This window comes from Strigops habroptila, chromosome 3 (assembly GCF_004027225.2).
Source record: "Strigops habroptila isolate Jane chromosome 3, bStrHab1.2.pri, whole genome shotgun sequence".
Taxonomy (NCBI): Eukaryota; Metazoa; Chordata; class Aves; order Psittaciformes; family Psittacidae; genus Strigops; species Strigops habroptila.
Window position 1 is genome coordinate 51,247,177 of NC_044279.2, and position 15,708 is coordinate 51,262,884.

The 15,708-nt window shown below is 43.1% G+C and overlaps 1 protein-coding gene across 1 annotated transcript; it reads right to left on the reverse strand.

Annotated features, from left to right (window-relative positions):
- Positions 1–147: 147 nt before the first annotated feature.
- Positions 148–15,253, reverse strand: STRA8 (stimulated by retinoic acid 8). Its single transcript, XM_030480585.1, has 8 exons — positions 14,792–15,253; positions 12,979–13,054; positions 11,082–11,166; positions 10,520–10,672; positions 7,129–7,399; positions 5,790–5,866; positions 3,930–4,041; positions 148–443 (listed from the first exon to the last, which is right to left on the reverse strand). Exons 1-8 carry the CDS (start codon positions 14,981–14,983, stop codon positions 369–371), a joined length of 1,041 nt encoding a protein of 346 aa, XP_030336445.1. The 5' UTR covers positions 14,984–15,253; the 3' UTR covers positions 148–368.
- Positions 15,254–15,708: the final 455 nt, after the last annotated feature.

The following is a 15,708-nucleotide window of genomic DNA, read 5'->3' on the forward strand; positions in this document are numbered from 1 at the left end:
CTGCATCCTATGGGGGTGAGCAGCCTGTCTCTAATGTGACCTCTCTGCAGCTCTTCCACAGCTTATGCTAGGCGAGTCACTTAACTGTACATGCCTCAGTTTACCTGTGAAGTGCGGTTAAGCATTAAAAAGCAATAGACAAAAGTATTTCTTAACATTTTATAAATATCTAAAACCTGTAACAAAGGTATAAATTACTTAACTGATACATCAAGAAGCACTGATGAGGGAGTGGGAAATTAACCATAACAAACCACTTTAACACAGCATCTCCATACTCTGCTCGGAGAGGTGCTTCACTGAAAGAGGTGCAGTCTCTTGGTGTACCCAGAAATGCTTGGCAAAATGTTAGCAAACAGAGATACTGTTTAGAAATCTTCATCATCGAAGGTCTCGGTGCACCTCAGCATCACAGTCTCATAATCAAACTGAAGATCTTCTTCCTGCAAGCCCCCCCAAAGTCAAGCTGGGTTAAAAACTACAGGAGTTGATTGTATTTCAAATATACAGTGGGTTGGTCAAGTGTTGACATGTGCCAGCTGATGCACCATGAGCCCTCCTGTAAATCAGCAACCAGCACTTGCCAGGTGCCTGAGGTGCCCGATGAAGAATGGCTCAAATCTTCAACCAATTTCCTTCTAAAATCACAGGGCTCCACCCTGTGTCTATTAATGTAATTTAGACAGCTGTTCCCAACTGTGGTAGCAAGTGAGTCACAGAACAGGCTCTGAAGATATAACAGCTTCCTTGTGAGCCCTTAACTTCTACTGACTTCAGGCTTTGCTGCTCTTTTAGCAACAGAAGGAAATAGTATTTTCTTTCACCAGCTTATGGGGAGGGAGTAAGTGACTCTTGAGAAAAATTTAAGTGTAGGAGATGAAAGTGTTCATGCCTGCAGTCCATCTAGTCCACCTTCTGCATTGATGCAAGACTCTTTAGGGCAAGACTACCTTTAAAAATAGGTGCCATTTAAAAAATGCATAGCGTAAGGAGCACTAAATCCAACTTGCTTGTCAAGTGGCTCACCTAAAAATCCATAGTTTTAACAGAAATTGGGCCTTTGAAAATGCAAAGGTGCTCAGTGCCATTTAGAAAAAACCCACTGACTTTTACTTAGACATTGTAAAACCTCTGGACCTCAATCTAAACTAATTCTTTAGTGCTTTTGCTGCGAAACATCTCTTATGTGACCTTAAGACAACAGCTCTTGAAAAATGACAAGATGGCTTTAACTAATCTCACACTCAGAAATATTTCTCTACCATCTATGATGGAAGTATATGCTCCTGTTCTCATTTTTGGGTCACTATCCTTTTAAGAGCCCTCCCCATCCTTGTCCAAATGATTTCCTCTCTCCTCTTGTGCAGAAGTCTTTCTCAAGCATTTTATACCAATGGAGTGCATGCCTCTGGCAGCCTTGAGAGCCACACAGCAGCTCAAGAGAGGCTGCACTTAGTGGATCTGAGATTACAAAATGGTGAACATACACAATCCAGTTGTCCAGTATTTTGCACCTGGACAGTTATCCAGAAATGGCTTAACATAGCACTGGCATATATTGAGCCACAATAAAACCCATCACCTCATCAGCTCTGCAGATGAAAGGAGACTGTAAGCTGTCTTTTGTATTTCAGTTAGGTGCACACCACATGCCTCGCCTTGGTACTGTACCTGCTATCCACCTCTGTATCTTCTACAAGGTGTGTGCACAGTGCACCAGGACATTATCCTTGGGATAATTTATCTCAGGACTGCCCAAACTCCTGGGCTAGTGTAGCACCACCACAGGTACTGCATCAAGGGACAGGGTTCAGTAAGCAGGAAGGGCTCTTTCCCTGTCAAGTCCAGGAGTCTCTGATGCTCCAAGTAGCCCGGTTTCTGGGGTAAGGTATGTAGCCTACGCTGAGCTGCCTGCTGATGCTTGAGTCAGTTACCTATACAACCATTTCCGTAAGTGCCTCAATCCCTTTGCTTTGAGACTGAGCCGAATTTCTGCTCTCAAAACTAAATCTTGTCAGCCATATTTTATTTTATTTTATTTTTTGCCTCTTGGTGGGACTCTCTGAATGTGCTGTACTGCAGTTATCTAAACCAGAACAGACTGTGACCTTCTTATTATCAGCACTCCCTAGCCTTGGTGATTTCTGCTCACATTCCCTTTTTATTGTCTTATCACAGACAACTCAAAGTTCCTGTATAAGAGAAGTGCACACAGCCTTTTACTTCCTTTTGGATTCACAGAGCTCAGCCAACTGCCAGTCTACAGTACTTCAGCTTCTTTTTCTGCTTGTCTTACCATTACTCATATTCTCCTAGTCTTATTTCAAATGTCCCTCTTTAAAGCTTGAAAGAGATACTACCTCTTCTCATACTACCTCATCTGGGAGCTGTGAGATGGACTTGGGTTCACACACAACAATGCAGCACCAAGCAGAAGTACAAAATTGGAATACTTATGCTGCCAGGCATGACATTCACAAAAGAAGTTTGTGGAAAATACTGTATCTTTCTTTTCTAGGCCTGCACAGTTTGTGGTCGTTTACACGACTACAGGAAGAGCTCTGCTTTTACACAGAACATAGTTATTCTATGTAATATGGCTGTATAGATCAGTGCCTGGTCTCTGACAAAGGCCAGTAGTGAATGTTCAGGCAAAAAGTCCAAGAACTGTGCATGTCGTGTGCTCTGTTCCACAATATATGCTCCCACATTATGGCAAACTGCTGTGAAGACTTTCTGAGCTGGAAATTGTATTCGGACCTTCAGATTTAGTAACTGTCAATGGACTGATGCCTTAGGAGTTAAATCTGGTAATTTTCACATGCCAGTGTTTTTTAATGTTGTTTTTTTCTTTATTTTCATCGAGTGTTTTCTAGTTCTTCTGGTGTTAAGACACAACGAATAATCATTCTGGGTACCAAATCCATACCATTTTGGATCAAAATTCTCTCACAGTACCCGTCAGTCTTTTTTGTGGAAGAGTCCTAATTGGTTGCTCCTCTTTAATGCCTTTTGGTGTGCCTGCTGTCATTCTCTGAGCTTCCTTTAGTGCTACTGTCTCCCTGAGATGGGGCGGGGGGGGAAGCAAATGGCATGCAGCAGTCACTACATGACTCGTGGTGCATCACTAGTTTCTGCTTTGTTTTCTGTCCCAATTACCTCTCATCAGAAACACTCTATTTCCTTCAAAGGAGCATCTGCTCAAGTAACAGAGGCTGGGTGGAAGCTACGGGATAGAAAATAGCAAAACAGTGGCTACTGTGGAAGTACAATTGACTCTGAACCCAAACAAGCATACTCGGGCTGAGGGATATCTCCCTTTTGCTGCTCCATCCATATGCAAGCTCTGAGCCACCTCCTTGGCAGGAGGGCAAGAATGGGAGGAAGAACACTACAAACACCATGACTCCTGGCTCAGGGAAGCTGCAACAGTAAGCTGAGGTTAGGAGGCAGTTTAGCAGCTGTTTATCAGCTCTTTCAAGAACGTGAATACTCTACTCCTAAGGCCCGCCAGCGGATGGCTCAGCGTAGGGAACCTGGCACCCAGACAAGCAGAAGGTGGTCCTACTGAGCTCAGAATGAAGCAGCTGGGGGTTAGTGGAGAACTGCAAAGTCAGCTTTGCCTGCTCAGATGAGATCACTCAAGCTTTTCCACAAGGAAGTTTCATGAAAACAATAAAAAAAAAACCCAACCTCATGTAATGTGCCATTTTGAATAATTTCTAAGCAATAACAACCCCTCACACTTTGCCTCTTACAAAGGCAATCCTACTGACCTTTTGGAATGACACATCTGAAGTGATGAGCCCTAAGTTCTTATATGTAATGATTCTGGACAATATGATGGGAAGCACAGAAAACAGAAATCCCTTTTTGACAATGACAGAAACATGTTGCTCCTTCTGAAAGAAACCTTTGGCAAAGCTTACCTGGCAAAACTGTGTATTAGCGAAGAAGAGGTTTTTTAGGAAGTCAGTGATCTGCAGATAGAGTATGCGGTGATCCTCTGGATTTTCAGAAGTGCAGCTTGCAAATGCTGAACTGAAAATGGAACCAGACACTACATTCAATTTCCCATTCCCTCATTTCTCCTCGTACTTTAGCTTCTCCACATTTTTACTTTCTCTCCTTCATATTTTTCTTATAAATTAAAAAATATTCAAATTGTTTTCAAGATGATTCTGATATTAAATACAACAGCCAAGCAAGACAGGGAAGAGTGGAGGTAGGTGTACTGACAAGATATTGTCTAACAAATACAAGGAAAATATCTAAGAAAAGAGAACAGCAATAGAAGAAACCAGAATCACAACAAATAGATCCACTGATGCATAACAGCTTTAGTAACACTGTTTTGGTGAGAAGTATCTATCCGTTATAAGAGAGAGCAACAATGGCTATTTGTTAGTGTATTTTGTACGGTTGTTTAGAGGAACAGCTTTGACTTCTTTTGTAAAGTTTTTGAGTGAATGCAGTAACGTGTGGCCATGAAATGACATATTAGCTATCACTGGCAGGTCTGTACTCAGGTAACAGGTAACCCTGGCAAAAAAGCTAAGATATGAATTCTGTTCCTCTTCTCTATATCCTCCCTGGAATTTTACAAAGTTCTGCCATCATGTCTCTGTCTAGAATTACAAGGCACAGAGTGATAGCGAAGGAAGAGGATAAATGTTGACTACTGAAATGCTAATCTAATTTGGGACCTAAAACAGATTGCAGAGATGACGGCAATACACTGCAGTATTAAGGAATACTTAATCTTATTTTAAAAGCAATCAATCAACAATTGTGACCTAATAACTGTTATTTAATAGATACATATTTGTTAGGCTTTATTATGTATTCGAGCATATTCTGATCAACAGCCAAAACAATCTTTTTTCCATTCATTCTGCCCTGGAAGTGCAAGGCGGAATGGTGATAAAAGAGAGAAAGAGATTCACACTAAAGAACTCTCTAAATATGGAAAAATAAGTAGGAAAAGGGATTACCCCCACCCCCCCCAAAACAACAGACTAAAAACAATATTTGCAAAAAGAAATAATCCTAATGAAGTAGCAAGTATGCATGAATGCATGAAGATGAGTTTTAATGTGATTTTCCTCTTCAGGAAAGCACCCTTTCTTTAGTCTGAAAAATCAAAAGCAGTGCCAGCTTTGTATCTGACATGCTCTTTTTTAGGTAACTCATCTGACCTGCAGAGGAAAAAGATGGTTTTATTTAATAGGTCTTGTATTTCTTTCATGTAACTGCTCAGGTCAACCACACTTTAGCTTGATCACCTCCTTGTGATTGAATTGGGGTACTTGAAAAAGGTGAGGGAGACAATGTTAGAAAATTAACATTTTTGTCTCATTAAATGCAAGTACAGTTTATGACAAGCTGACTTATCCAGGGAATGCCTTATAGTCCTCCTAGATGTGGTAAGTGAGAGAGAGAAAAAGAAAGCATTACGAATATTGTAATTTGAAAAGATGGAAAGCTATGCAGAGCAGTGAAGAAAATCAGAAGGACCCCAGTTATCCTGAAGTGATGGGGTGCTCTTAATAAGTGATTCTTACTGATTCTGTCGTAAATGCCTATTAATCATTTCACTTTCGCACCTTAAGAGACAATATTATTATGAGCACAATTGCTGGAGGCTGCTATTCTAACCATTCACTAAACATCAGGCACAAAAAGAGAAACTAGGCTATTGCCTTACTTCACAGAAAACTTGCCATAGAGTATTGACAGTGGGCTATTAACTCAGTCTGTCTAGCAAAAGGGGTGAGTTTGCAATTTACCTCTGGCTAGACGTTCCCTGAGTCTCACTTCTGTCAAGGAAACTAGCAGCAACATCAAACGCATCTTCAAACATTACCTATCGGAGAAAACACTTCAGATGTCAACATATCCAGCCACCTAGAAGTCCTACCTCGTGCATTATTTTTAAAAATGAAGCTTTTAAAAGCATGATATTCTTTCTTTCTATTTACAGGTATGTTTACGGCTAGAGTAAACCAAGAGGGTTTTGTGGAGACAGGATTAATAAGGGGTAACTGTATTTCATGACTAGGCACACAAGGTTAGTACATTTCCTTCAGCCTGTGTTTCAACCTCTAGGAATTAGACTGAACATTACATGTCCCAAAAATCAGTAAAAAACATGAACTGTATCAGAGCTTTAGAGACTTGACCATGGGCTGCTGCTTATGGCTGGTGACCTCAGTTTCCCCAAATCTGATTCCAGTGTGGGACCTGGCTTGTAAAGGAATTTAGATGCTCTCTGTGACAGACTGATAAGCTCATTAGTTTACTCTGCCATAATGCAGTTCACACATTTTCTGTGCCAGAAAGAACTGTACGTGCAACATCCCCATGACATTTCCTAAGGAGGTCAGCAATGTAAGTTGTGTCATGTGACTCAAAAAGAACTTGTCAATACCATTTACTTACATGCTAAAGGTGGACATCTGTCCCTCCCTTGCAGCTAATAAAATTACACACATGTCTTTGAGCAGCTAGTTGCTTAAGTAATCAGTGCTCCAGAACAGTTTACAAAGAGTTGGCTGTTACTTCATCTCTTTTTAACAAATGCCCCGGTCTACTCAGTCACTGAGTTCTTGGCTCTGCAGAGGTGCATGACACAGGCAGTCATTAGCCCTGTACCACTGGAACTTTCTCTTTGCTACCAAGTGCTGTGATGAAAAAAGCCACGCAACCCAAAACACAGCAGGCCTTGGCAAACTGGGTATTCCTTCTGGATTTAGATCATCTGTGCTCCTTGGAGAGTTTGCAGAGAACAGCAACTGCGTAATTCTTGTCCTTGCTTCCTCCCCCTGGAGCAAGTTAGAGCAAATTTAACTGTTACTTAGCACAGAAACTACAGGTCAGTGGAGACTATCAGGATAACTACCACTGCACTCCTACAGCTTGCCAAGGAGACAATTCTCCCTCTTACCAAGAGAGAGTTTAGTGCAGACATTTACTCAAAGACTGCTTATTGTCTCCACTTTTTGCATTCAAGTGGTCTTGGGAAAGCTTAATTGCAACTACTGTATGTTAACAGTCAAAAGCTGTGCAGCCAATTAGCATCTGAAAGCTCGGAGTTTCAGAGGCAGACATATGTTACTGAGCACTTACTTCCTCTGGTGTGGAGACTGAGGAATCACTGTTACCTCGACTGTCCCTCACACTACCTTCAGTGCATGCAGGCTCCTGGCAAGCAGCCTTAGGATCCATGAGGAAATCTCTCTGGCTACAGTACTGCAAGATGCTGTCTCTCCTTTCTTCAGAAAGCTCTTGCCAGAGGTGGGAAATAGCCGTGGATACCTCAGGAAGAGGCACCTCCTCAGTGCAAACAACTCCATGCTCTATCAGTAGGTCCACTGTGTGCTTATAAAAGTACAGGTATCTGTAACGAACGGAAAGTGAGCATCTCTTAAAAGCAGACTATGAGGCAGCCATTTACTATAATTCAGCAGGAGACTGGGGAGTAGCTCTGATTCATAACTACTTCACTGACTCCCCCCTAAGACTTCATACAATTACTGAAGGTTGCCAAACACTTTGAAGATCTTAGCAACTCTGTTTTGCCAAGGTTTCATCTGCAAGAGGCAGGCTCTAGCCACAGTCTCAGCAGGGCTGCCTCACAACAGAAGCTCCAAGTGCTGCAACGCTGTACTTGTTGCACAGGCAAACCTCATTCTGGCATTTCATAAATTTTGAGTTACTTGCCTTTATATCCGGAGGCTTTTACATTGTAATTCACTTTTTATACTTTAAGTGGCATTGCACTACACTTAGCCTTGGCTGAGGCCATATCCTGATGTATTAGGTACTATACATACAGATAGAAAGACTACCCCAGGCGTGGATGCTCTGACTTAAATAAGCATGGGAGCTCAATTTCCTCTGTCTTACATCTGAGGAAACGCATCCTTAAGACTGACTTCTGTGCAGTCTGTAGTGAAACTGGTAATGGTACTGTAATTTCAATCCTGTGACTAATCTCAGAATGAGCCCACTTCTGTTAGCACTGTGTGGCACAGTGAACTAAGGATAATAATACCTACTTTGGAAAGGTTATTTTATGTTAATTAAATGCTTAGAGCCTCTCAGATGAAAATAACAAGATCAAAAGAGTATAAACCAAGAGTTTTACAAACAGCAGTCACTCTTACTAAGTTTGGGCTCAAAATGATTCCTTGAAGATGTCCCAAATGAGCACATTTCCTGATTAACTGAACAGTATAGCATAAGAGAAAGTAACTCAGAAGAGTTCAGTCTCTTTTCTTTTCTCTTCTCATCTTCCTTTCTTTTCTAATTTTCTCCTCTCCTCCCCTCTCCTCATAGTTGTTCCAGCAGACCAATATTGAAAATCTTAAGATAATTCTGCAGGCAAGCATAAACCATATTCAAACTCCACTTTCCACACTCTGGAGTATTTTCGTCCATTGCTGGAGGCAAAACACCAGAAGGAGAATAAGTATTCTCATGTACAGTATTGTTCTCACTAGAGATTCTGGATGTCCAGCTCCAAACAAAGGATCTGGAGTTTCTCAAACAGAAGAGTATGAATCACCATTAGACTGCTTTGCTAAAGAAATTAAGCTCGAACCATGACTCAACTACTTCCTTCCCGGCTGGAAGGATACAACAACATTTTGCACTGGACAGGGTACTGCATAGTCCCTACTAATGTAGCTCCTGTTACTCGATATGGGGGGTGGAAAAAAAAAATCAGTTGAAGCTCAAAGCTTTTCTGATGCTGCCCAAATAATGTGATTAGACAGTCACCAAAAGGCTATTATTTTCTTTGCTGAAAGTCCCTATTGTTTTATGCCTGTTCTAAAAGACCATTTTTTGAGAAGAATTAGCTATGAACCAACTGTGGTCTGTCATATGACTGTAGGATAAGCGCCAGAGTCCCCACAGTACAGGCCCTGGTCTACCTCGTCAGTGAAGAAGCTGTTCATGGCTCCGTCGTGCATTTTTTGATGAAGTAGAGCTTACTTCCCACAGGAAATCTTGAGTCAGCACATTTCAAGGTCTTGTAAATGATACCTTACTACAGCTATCTCCGATTCTCACAGGAGCAAAAGCAGGAACAGTAGCGGGAGGCTGGTGCCATCTGCTGGCACAACTGCAGACTCACTTTGATGAAAAAATAATGCAAGGGAATTTTATAAATAAGCACCGGCTCAACGGAAAAGAGAAGGAACCGCGGAAGTTTTTGTTTATGTGCAAGAGGATGCCAGGCGCAGCTGTGGATTCTCCTGCACTGCATATTTTTAACTCTGAAATGGTTAGGGTGAAATTGACTCTGCTTGATGGTACAGGATAGATTAGATACCCACCCATCTGTTTCTCAAATCTTTACAATTAAATTATCATTTTTACTTTTGGAAAGCATCCATGACCTCTAAGTACCTCCTAGTGCTGTCTGACAGCAAGAGGAAGAATGTGATGAATAATGTACTCAGTCTTAAGGTACCAATAACTTTGAAAAAAACCTAGTAATTTTACCATTACAACCCCAGACTAAAATACATGGACATGAGAACAGCGGTCTTTGATTTTTAGGTCCTGCATCAGGCACTTAGGGGCTGACTGTAAAGGGCATTACAGACTTGCACCCACTAGCTAGAAGCCTAGCACACATAGGTGTTTAGGTTCCCCTTCTCCCCACTGCCATGTTGCAGACAATTTGAAGAGTGCTTTATGATATCTTTTGGACAACCACCATTCTGCAGCCCACTGGCTGAGGACTACGTGAGCTTCCCTGACTGGATCCAGCCTCATCCTGCTCTGATCCCACAAAAAAAGTACTCCGAGCTGTCAGGAGCTAAGGGTCTATTTCTGTAAGGGGCAATAGTGCTCAAGCTCCTCATAACAATGCCATTAGAGGCAGCATGAACATCACTGTGGGGGAAAGCATCTGCCTGCCTCTGGTTCCTGCACCTCCCCAGAACACATACAGCTAGACTCTTGAGAATTTCACCTAGTGCAGCAATTCTTAAATTCCTAAAACCTAGCCCTATTGCAGGGATACAACTTGATAGTGGTACCGATGCCACAAACACACAGGGACATGCACCTGCATAAAGCATTCTGGGTGAATAATCTCCTATTCCATCTGAGCTTGCCTGTTGAACCACTTTTGGTAGCAGTTCTGTTTCATCTGACCCTGCAAGCAGTATGGACAGTGGTAAAGCATGGCCACACAGTGACTGACATTTAAAAGAAATTTCTTTCTCTTTCTTGAGGATGGGTGGAAAATCCTCAGGGATTTTCCAAGGCCTGGAGAGCTGGCAGCTGCTATGATGCTGGGAGTCCATTGACATCCAAGTTGCAGGTAAGGGACTTGGGAGGTGCTCAGGTTCATCACCAGCAGGGTCAAAACTGCTGGCACAAAGCTTCTGCAAGGCAGATACAAGCTCCATGCAGCAGGGCTGCGTGAACAGCAGCAAGTGCATGGACAGTGTTATTTCAAACAACTTAAAAAACTGAAGGCAACATGGGATGCATCTACCGTTCAAATTCCACCAGATCCGGGGATGAAGTGTCTGAAGACTGGATCAATTCTGGCTTCACATCCTCTTCCAGTGTTGGCTTTTCACATCCTTGAATCAAACACCAGACAGAAGAGTCACTCTCACTTACAGCTTCCGAGGCTGATGCAGTGCTGGAAAGAACACAAGAATACACAGGATAAAAAGCCACATGAACAACTTATTAATTGAATTAATAAGACCCTTGTTATGCTCACTCCAGAGTCCAGGGCCATTCTTCCTAAGCCAGCTTTCTCCTGCTCCTTTTGCTTTGCAGGCAAACGAGAAGTCCTTGCTGGAGATCAGCTACATAGAAGGGAAGGAAATACAAGCACTGACTAGAAATGAGACCAACAACATGCTTATAGTGTTTTTGCATAGCACGGATAATACAGGGGTCCAGGTGAAATCTCATTATCTTTTCCTCATGATGAAAGGCCTCTGCTTGGAAATTCAGCAAAAATGACAAAGAGGTTCAGAGATGCTGGGATGAAAGCAAGTGCAAAGTATTATCATCTTTCTTTGATTGGTATAAGCCCTTACCTGTGATTGTTGAAGTGCCTCTTGACATATTCCTCCCTGACTTCCTCCAAGCCGGATGGATTCCCATCCTCCAGACTGAAGGATTCTGTTGTCAGCAGAAAAGTTGCTGTCACATCAGTGGCACTCTGGGCTTCCCTCTCACCCTCATTCCCAATCAAACAGAATAATTTCAACAACTGGTTCTTCACAAGCCAGAGCTTTTCATGAGGCAAAAATTATGTAAAAGGAGAAACTTCTGCCTCTTCTACAATGCAATTAGCAATTACAATGCAATTGTGGGGGGGTTTATGATTATTGAGGAACTTTGAATCAATACCTTCTTCCTAATATTGGTCTGATAGACCTGGTGGTTGAAACAACCAATAAACCCAGGCAAGCACTAGTCAATACAGTATTCACATGCAGTATGAATTGTACACATATGCAAGTAAATGCAAGGGGAAGTTTACCTCCAAACTCTCCTCAACCAGCCTCACTGCTTGTGATCCCTTCAATTTTATAAAAAAATAGAATGGTTTGGGTTGGAAGGGACCTTAATCATCATCTGGTTCCAAGCCCCTGCCACAGGCAGGGACACCTTCCACCAGACCAGGTTGCTCCAAGCCCCATCCAAGCTGGCCTTGAACACTGCCAGGGATGGGGCAGCCACAGCTTCTCTGGGCAACCTGTGCCAGTGTCTCACCACCCTCACAGTAACCCTCTTTCAGTTTAAATCCATTCCCCCTTGTCCTGTCACTACACGCCCTTGTAAAAAGTCCCTCTCCAGATTTCTTGTAGGCCCCCTTTATGTATTGGAAGACTGTTAAAAGGTCTCCCCTGAGCCTTCTCTTCTCCAGACTGAACAAGCCCAACTCTCTCAGCCTCTCTTCAAAGGAGAGGTTCACTCTGTCAAACTATTCCCTCTACCTATGGCTGACTTTTACAATTTATCAAAAAATGTGCGCTCAGAGGGAATTGCTTATTTTAAGCACTGGGACTTCTAATAGATGCAAATTATTGGGAGGAGCGAGTTGAAAGAATAGCAATGTTTGGGTTTTTTTTCTAGCCAACAGTAATTTGCACACTTGAAGGGACATAAAAATACGCCCAAAGTCTCTACCCCATCAGCTCCCAGTCCTACTTGCTGTCACTGAAGGCAGTGGTCAGCATCAGTAAACAGAAGGCACATTGGCAAGGGTGTGAAGCCCCAAAGCGGGAGCTGCTTCAAATGCTGGCAGCACACACTAGACTGATGTGATGCATGCTGTCACAAGTGGTAATGGAGGAGTGCATGAAGATGACCGACCATGCTGAAAGAAAACAAAACTGCAGCATCTCTCTTACCCCTTTCTATGAGAGTAAGTTCTTAATTAGAGGCTTCCATTTCCTATTCTAGGAAATCCTCAAGAGCTTCTCTGTCCTCCTCCTTTACCTCACACCAGAGCCTGCTGTTCTGAAGTTCAAGTCCTGGCTGGGCTCAACTTGCACTGTGCCATGTTGCTGCAGCTGTGAGGAGCACACATGCTCCTGCAGCTTCTCAGTGGGAGCCCAAGCATGCAGCCTGGGGACCTACGCCAGCCCCAAACCTGCTGGGGGTGAACTGGCAGAAGGATGACAAGGGCACTCGGCCTGAACTACTTGCTGCCATGGTTTAGCAGGAATTACTTGTCTCTTTCCTTCAACTAGGCTGAAGAGGGGGTAGGAAAAACTAAGAGTCACAGGGGGATTTCTGAGGTGCAGTGCTTAGTGGGTCAATACACTTTTTGCTATCCCCTGCTTACTGTTACAACTAAAGCCACAGTTTGCTCTAATGTTTTAACGGGCTCAGTTGTGTACCTATCTGTCTCTGTTTAACACATAAATTAATAAAACAAGCCCAGGCACTCTGTCCAAGGCAGACACAGTTGCATACAGTTACCTTTCATCTTCAGCAAAGAACCCAAGGCCTGCTCCAGCTTCTGGATAGATTTCTTAGCCTTACGCAAAACCTGATACTAAACATAAGAAGAAATGAAAACTGATTTCTCTCTGCTCTGACTAGATTCAAGTTTTAACATGCCTTGGTTGCTTTCTTCACTTTTCCTTCATTTTGACCTTCAGTTATATCGATGTCTCTGAAAACAACTGTGTTTTTTGACCAGCAACCCTCATCCATATGAAAAGGGGAAGGAACTAATACCAGAGCAAACTTAAATATAGAATATAAATATTTGGGTCTATATTATGCAATACAAGCACATAACATCCAGTTACATAGATGTTTGCTACTTAACTCCGACCTTATTTCATCAGCAAATGGTCTTGTTTGGCTCATTCTCTTCTTGGAGCATGTCCAGAAATACCATGCTGTGAAGTCTTGCTGGGTATCTACCGACTTCAGGCATAAGACTTTACTAACCATTCCCCATGAGCATTTTGCTAGGAGAAGCCTTTGCCATGTTATAGTCTCAGCTACACTTATGTAAACTGGAACAACTTCAGTTTGCTGCACATCATTCCATCATTTACAGAAAACATAACTGAGAACATATGGCCAATGCATTTAAACACATGCAGCTCAAAAATATTTCAAGATTTATGTGATTGGTGAGAGAATCCACAATCACCTTACACAGGATGAATACCTTGTAGAGCTTTCACATGGGATATTTTCGCCAGACACTAAACACTGGGATTACAAGTGAATGTCTGTGTTTAGGCTCTCAAAGATGCTGAGCCTCCTTGGCCTCCAAAAGTCACACAAGGGGCACATGATAGTATGAAAACGCAATTTCAAGAATTGATGTGAAGATAGTCCCCTTAGACTAGACAAAAGTATCTGTTTAATCCTGGCTTCTGAGATAATGGTGACTTCAGCTTCACTTGCATCTTGTTCAGAACACGGCAAACTGAACTCCTAGCTCAACCCGCATGAGAGGTAAGGGGCTCAGCAGGCACAAGCCCCAGATAGCAGTATTTTGCACGTTCAGAGCCTCAAAACCCTTCACAAGGACAATTCCTCTCCTAAGCAATCATAATGATCTCCATTTTACAAACTGGAAAACTGAAAGTAACCGATCTTACTAAATGAAGTGGTGGCAGAGTTGAGGATAAAAAGGACTCCTTGTGTTTATTTCTCTGCCTTGAGAATGGTAATATTAATCTTTTCAGTAGCACTTTTGGGTCAATTTTATCTTTATAAACAATTTTGTTGCGATGAAATAGTTTTGGTTTGGTTTTTGGGTTTTCTTTTTTTTTTTTTAGTTTAGTAGAGACCAATGAACAGTACTGGTGGTTGCTTTTTCCCGACTTATTTTTCCAGTGTGTGGAACACAGAGTGCACCCTTGTAAAACCGAATTAATTACTCCCTCCCCTATAACTTATTCTATCCCTAAACACACTATTCTGATTTCATATCAAAATGCTGTGAAATGAAGATAACTTTGTCATGGGATCCCTTGGCTTGTTTCCAAAATACAAAGAAGCCGCAAAGCTATAAAGAAGCTGCAAAAACCCTGTGAGAAAAGTGCAGCTAGGGCACATGATAAACCCATGATCCAGAGTCTACAAAGTGAACAATTTTCTTACACTGAGCTGCCTGCTTCAAAGTAAAAGTGATCCAGGAAAGCTGCACACAGTGAAATTACACACGCACTGGCAGCCGTAAAGATACAGTGGCCATCCTAAGAAACCTGGTTAAACACAGCCACGTATAACAGCACTGCATAGAGAAACAGTCACTGCTGTGCACCTTTGAGGCTGAACTGCCTGACCGGGACAAAACAGCCTCCTGCAAGCCGCTGAAGAGCTTTGCCAGCGCAGCCCGGTGGCGTGCCTGTGACGAGCGCCGCTTGGCCACGTGAGGCTCTGCCTCTTGCAGTTGTCTCAGGGGGCTGGGATTCACTCTGGCATGTGTCTTCCTACAGCCTCCAGCTGTCTCCATCAAAAGCTGCAATGCAACATTTATTTACACAGAAGAAAAGCGAAAAAAAAAGAAACCTTAAAGCCTGCATAGTGGGCTGACAAAAAAGGCAAGCTCAGAGTGACTGAAAAGAGCACCCCAGCTCATTTTTCCATAGGAAATCACGGAGTTTGAAATCTTCTCTTTGCCTGAGGGATGTCATCTTCGAGTATTGACTAAAACCTAATCTATCACTAATGATAAACTGTGTGGCATGAAACACAGCCGAGACAAGCCTCCCACCTCCCACCCTTCCCCACAATCATTTGATGCTCCATTTTCACGGATTATCCAAGGCTCAGCTTCACATTGTGCGGAGACTCCTCAGGCCCACCGACGTTAAAGACACATTCTTCACCGCGCCGGAATTTTTTCCCCAATTAACTGTGACATCTGAGCAGGCATCGATACGAGACGTACACATGCGAGAAAGGGCCAGATCCGTGCCCAGCCAGGCCCGCTGCAGCCACCCCTCCGGCCTGACAGAGCCCAAAGCGCCCGCCTGCGGAAGCCCTTCCCGGCACCGGACCAGCGCTCCCTGCCCCGTTACCGACCGCAAGCACGGCCGAGATGTAAAAACGCCTGCCCCTGCTGGTTCTTCTGCAGCCGGGAGAGGAAAGGCCGGCCCGGATAAGCCCCTGCGGGCCGACGCCGGACGCTTCCGCGGATCGACCGATCGATCGATGGAACGATCGATCGGTCCCGCC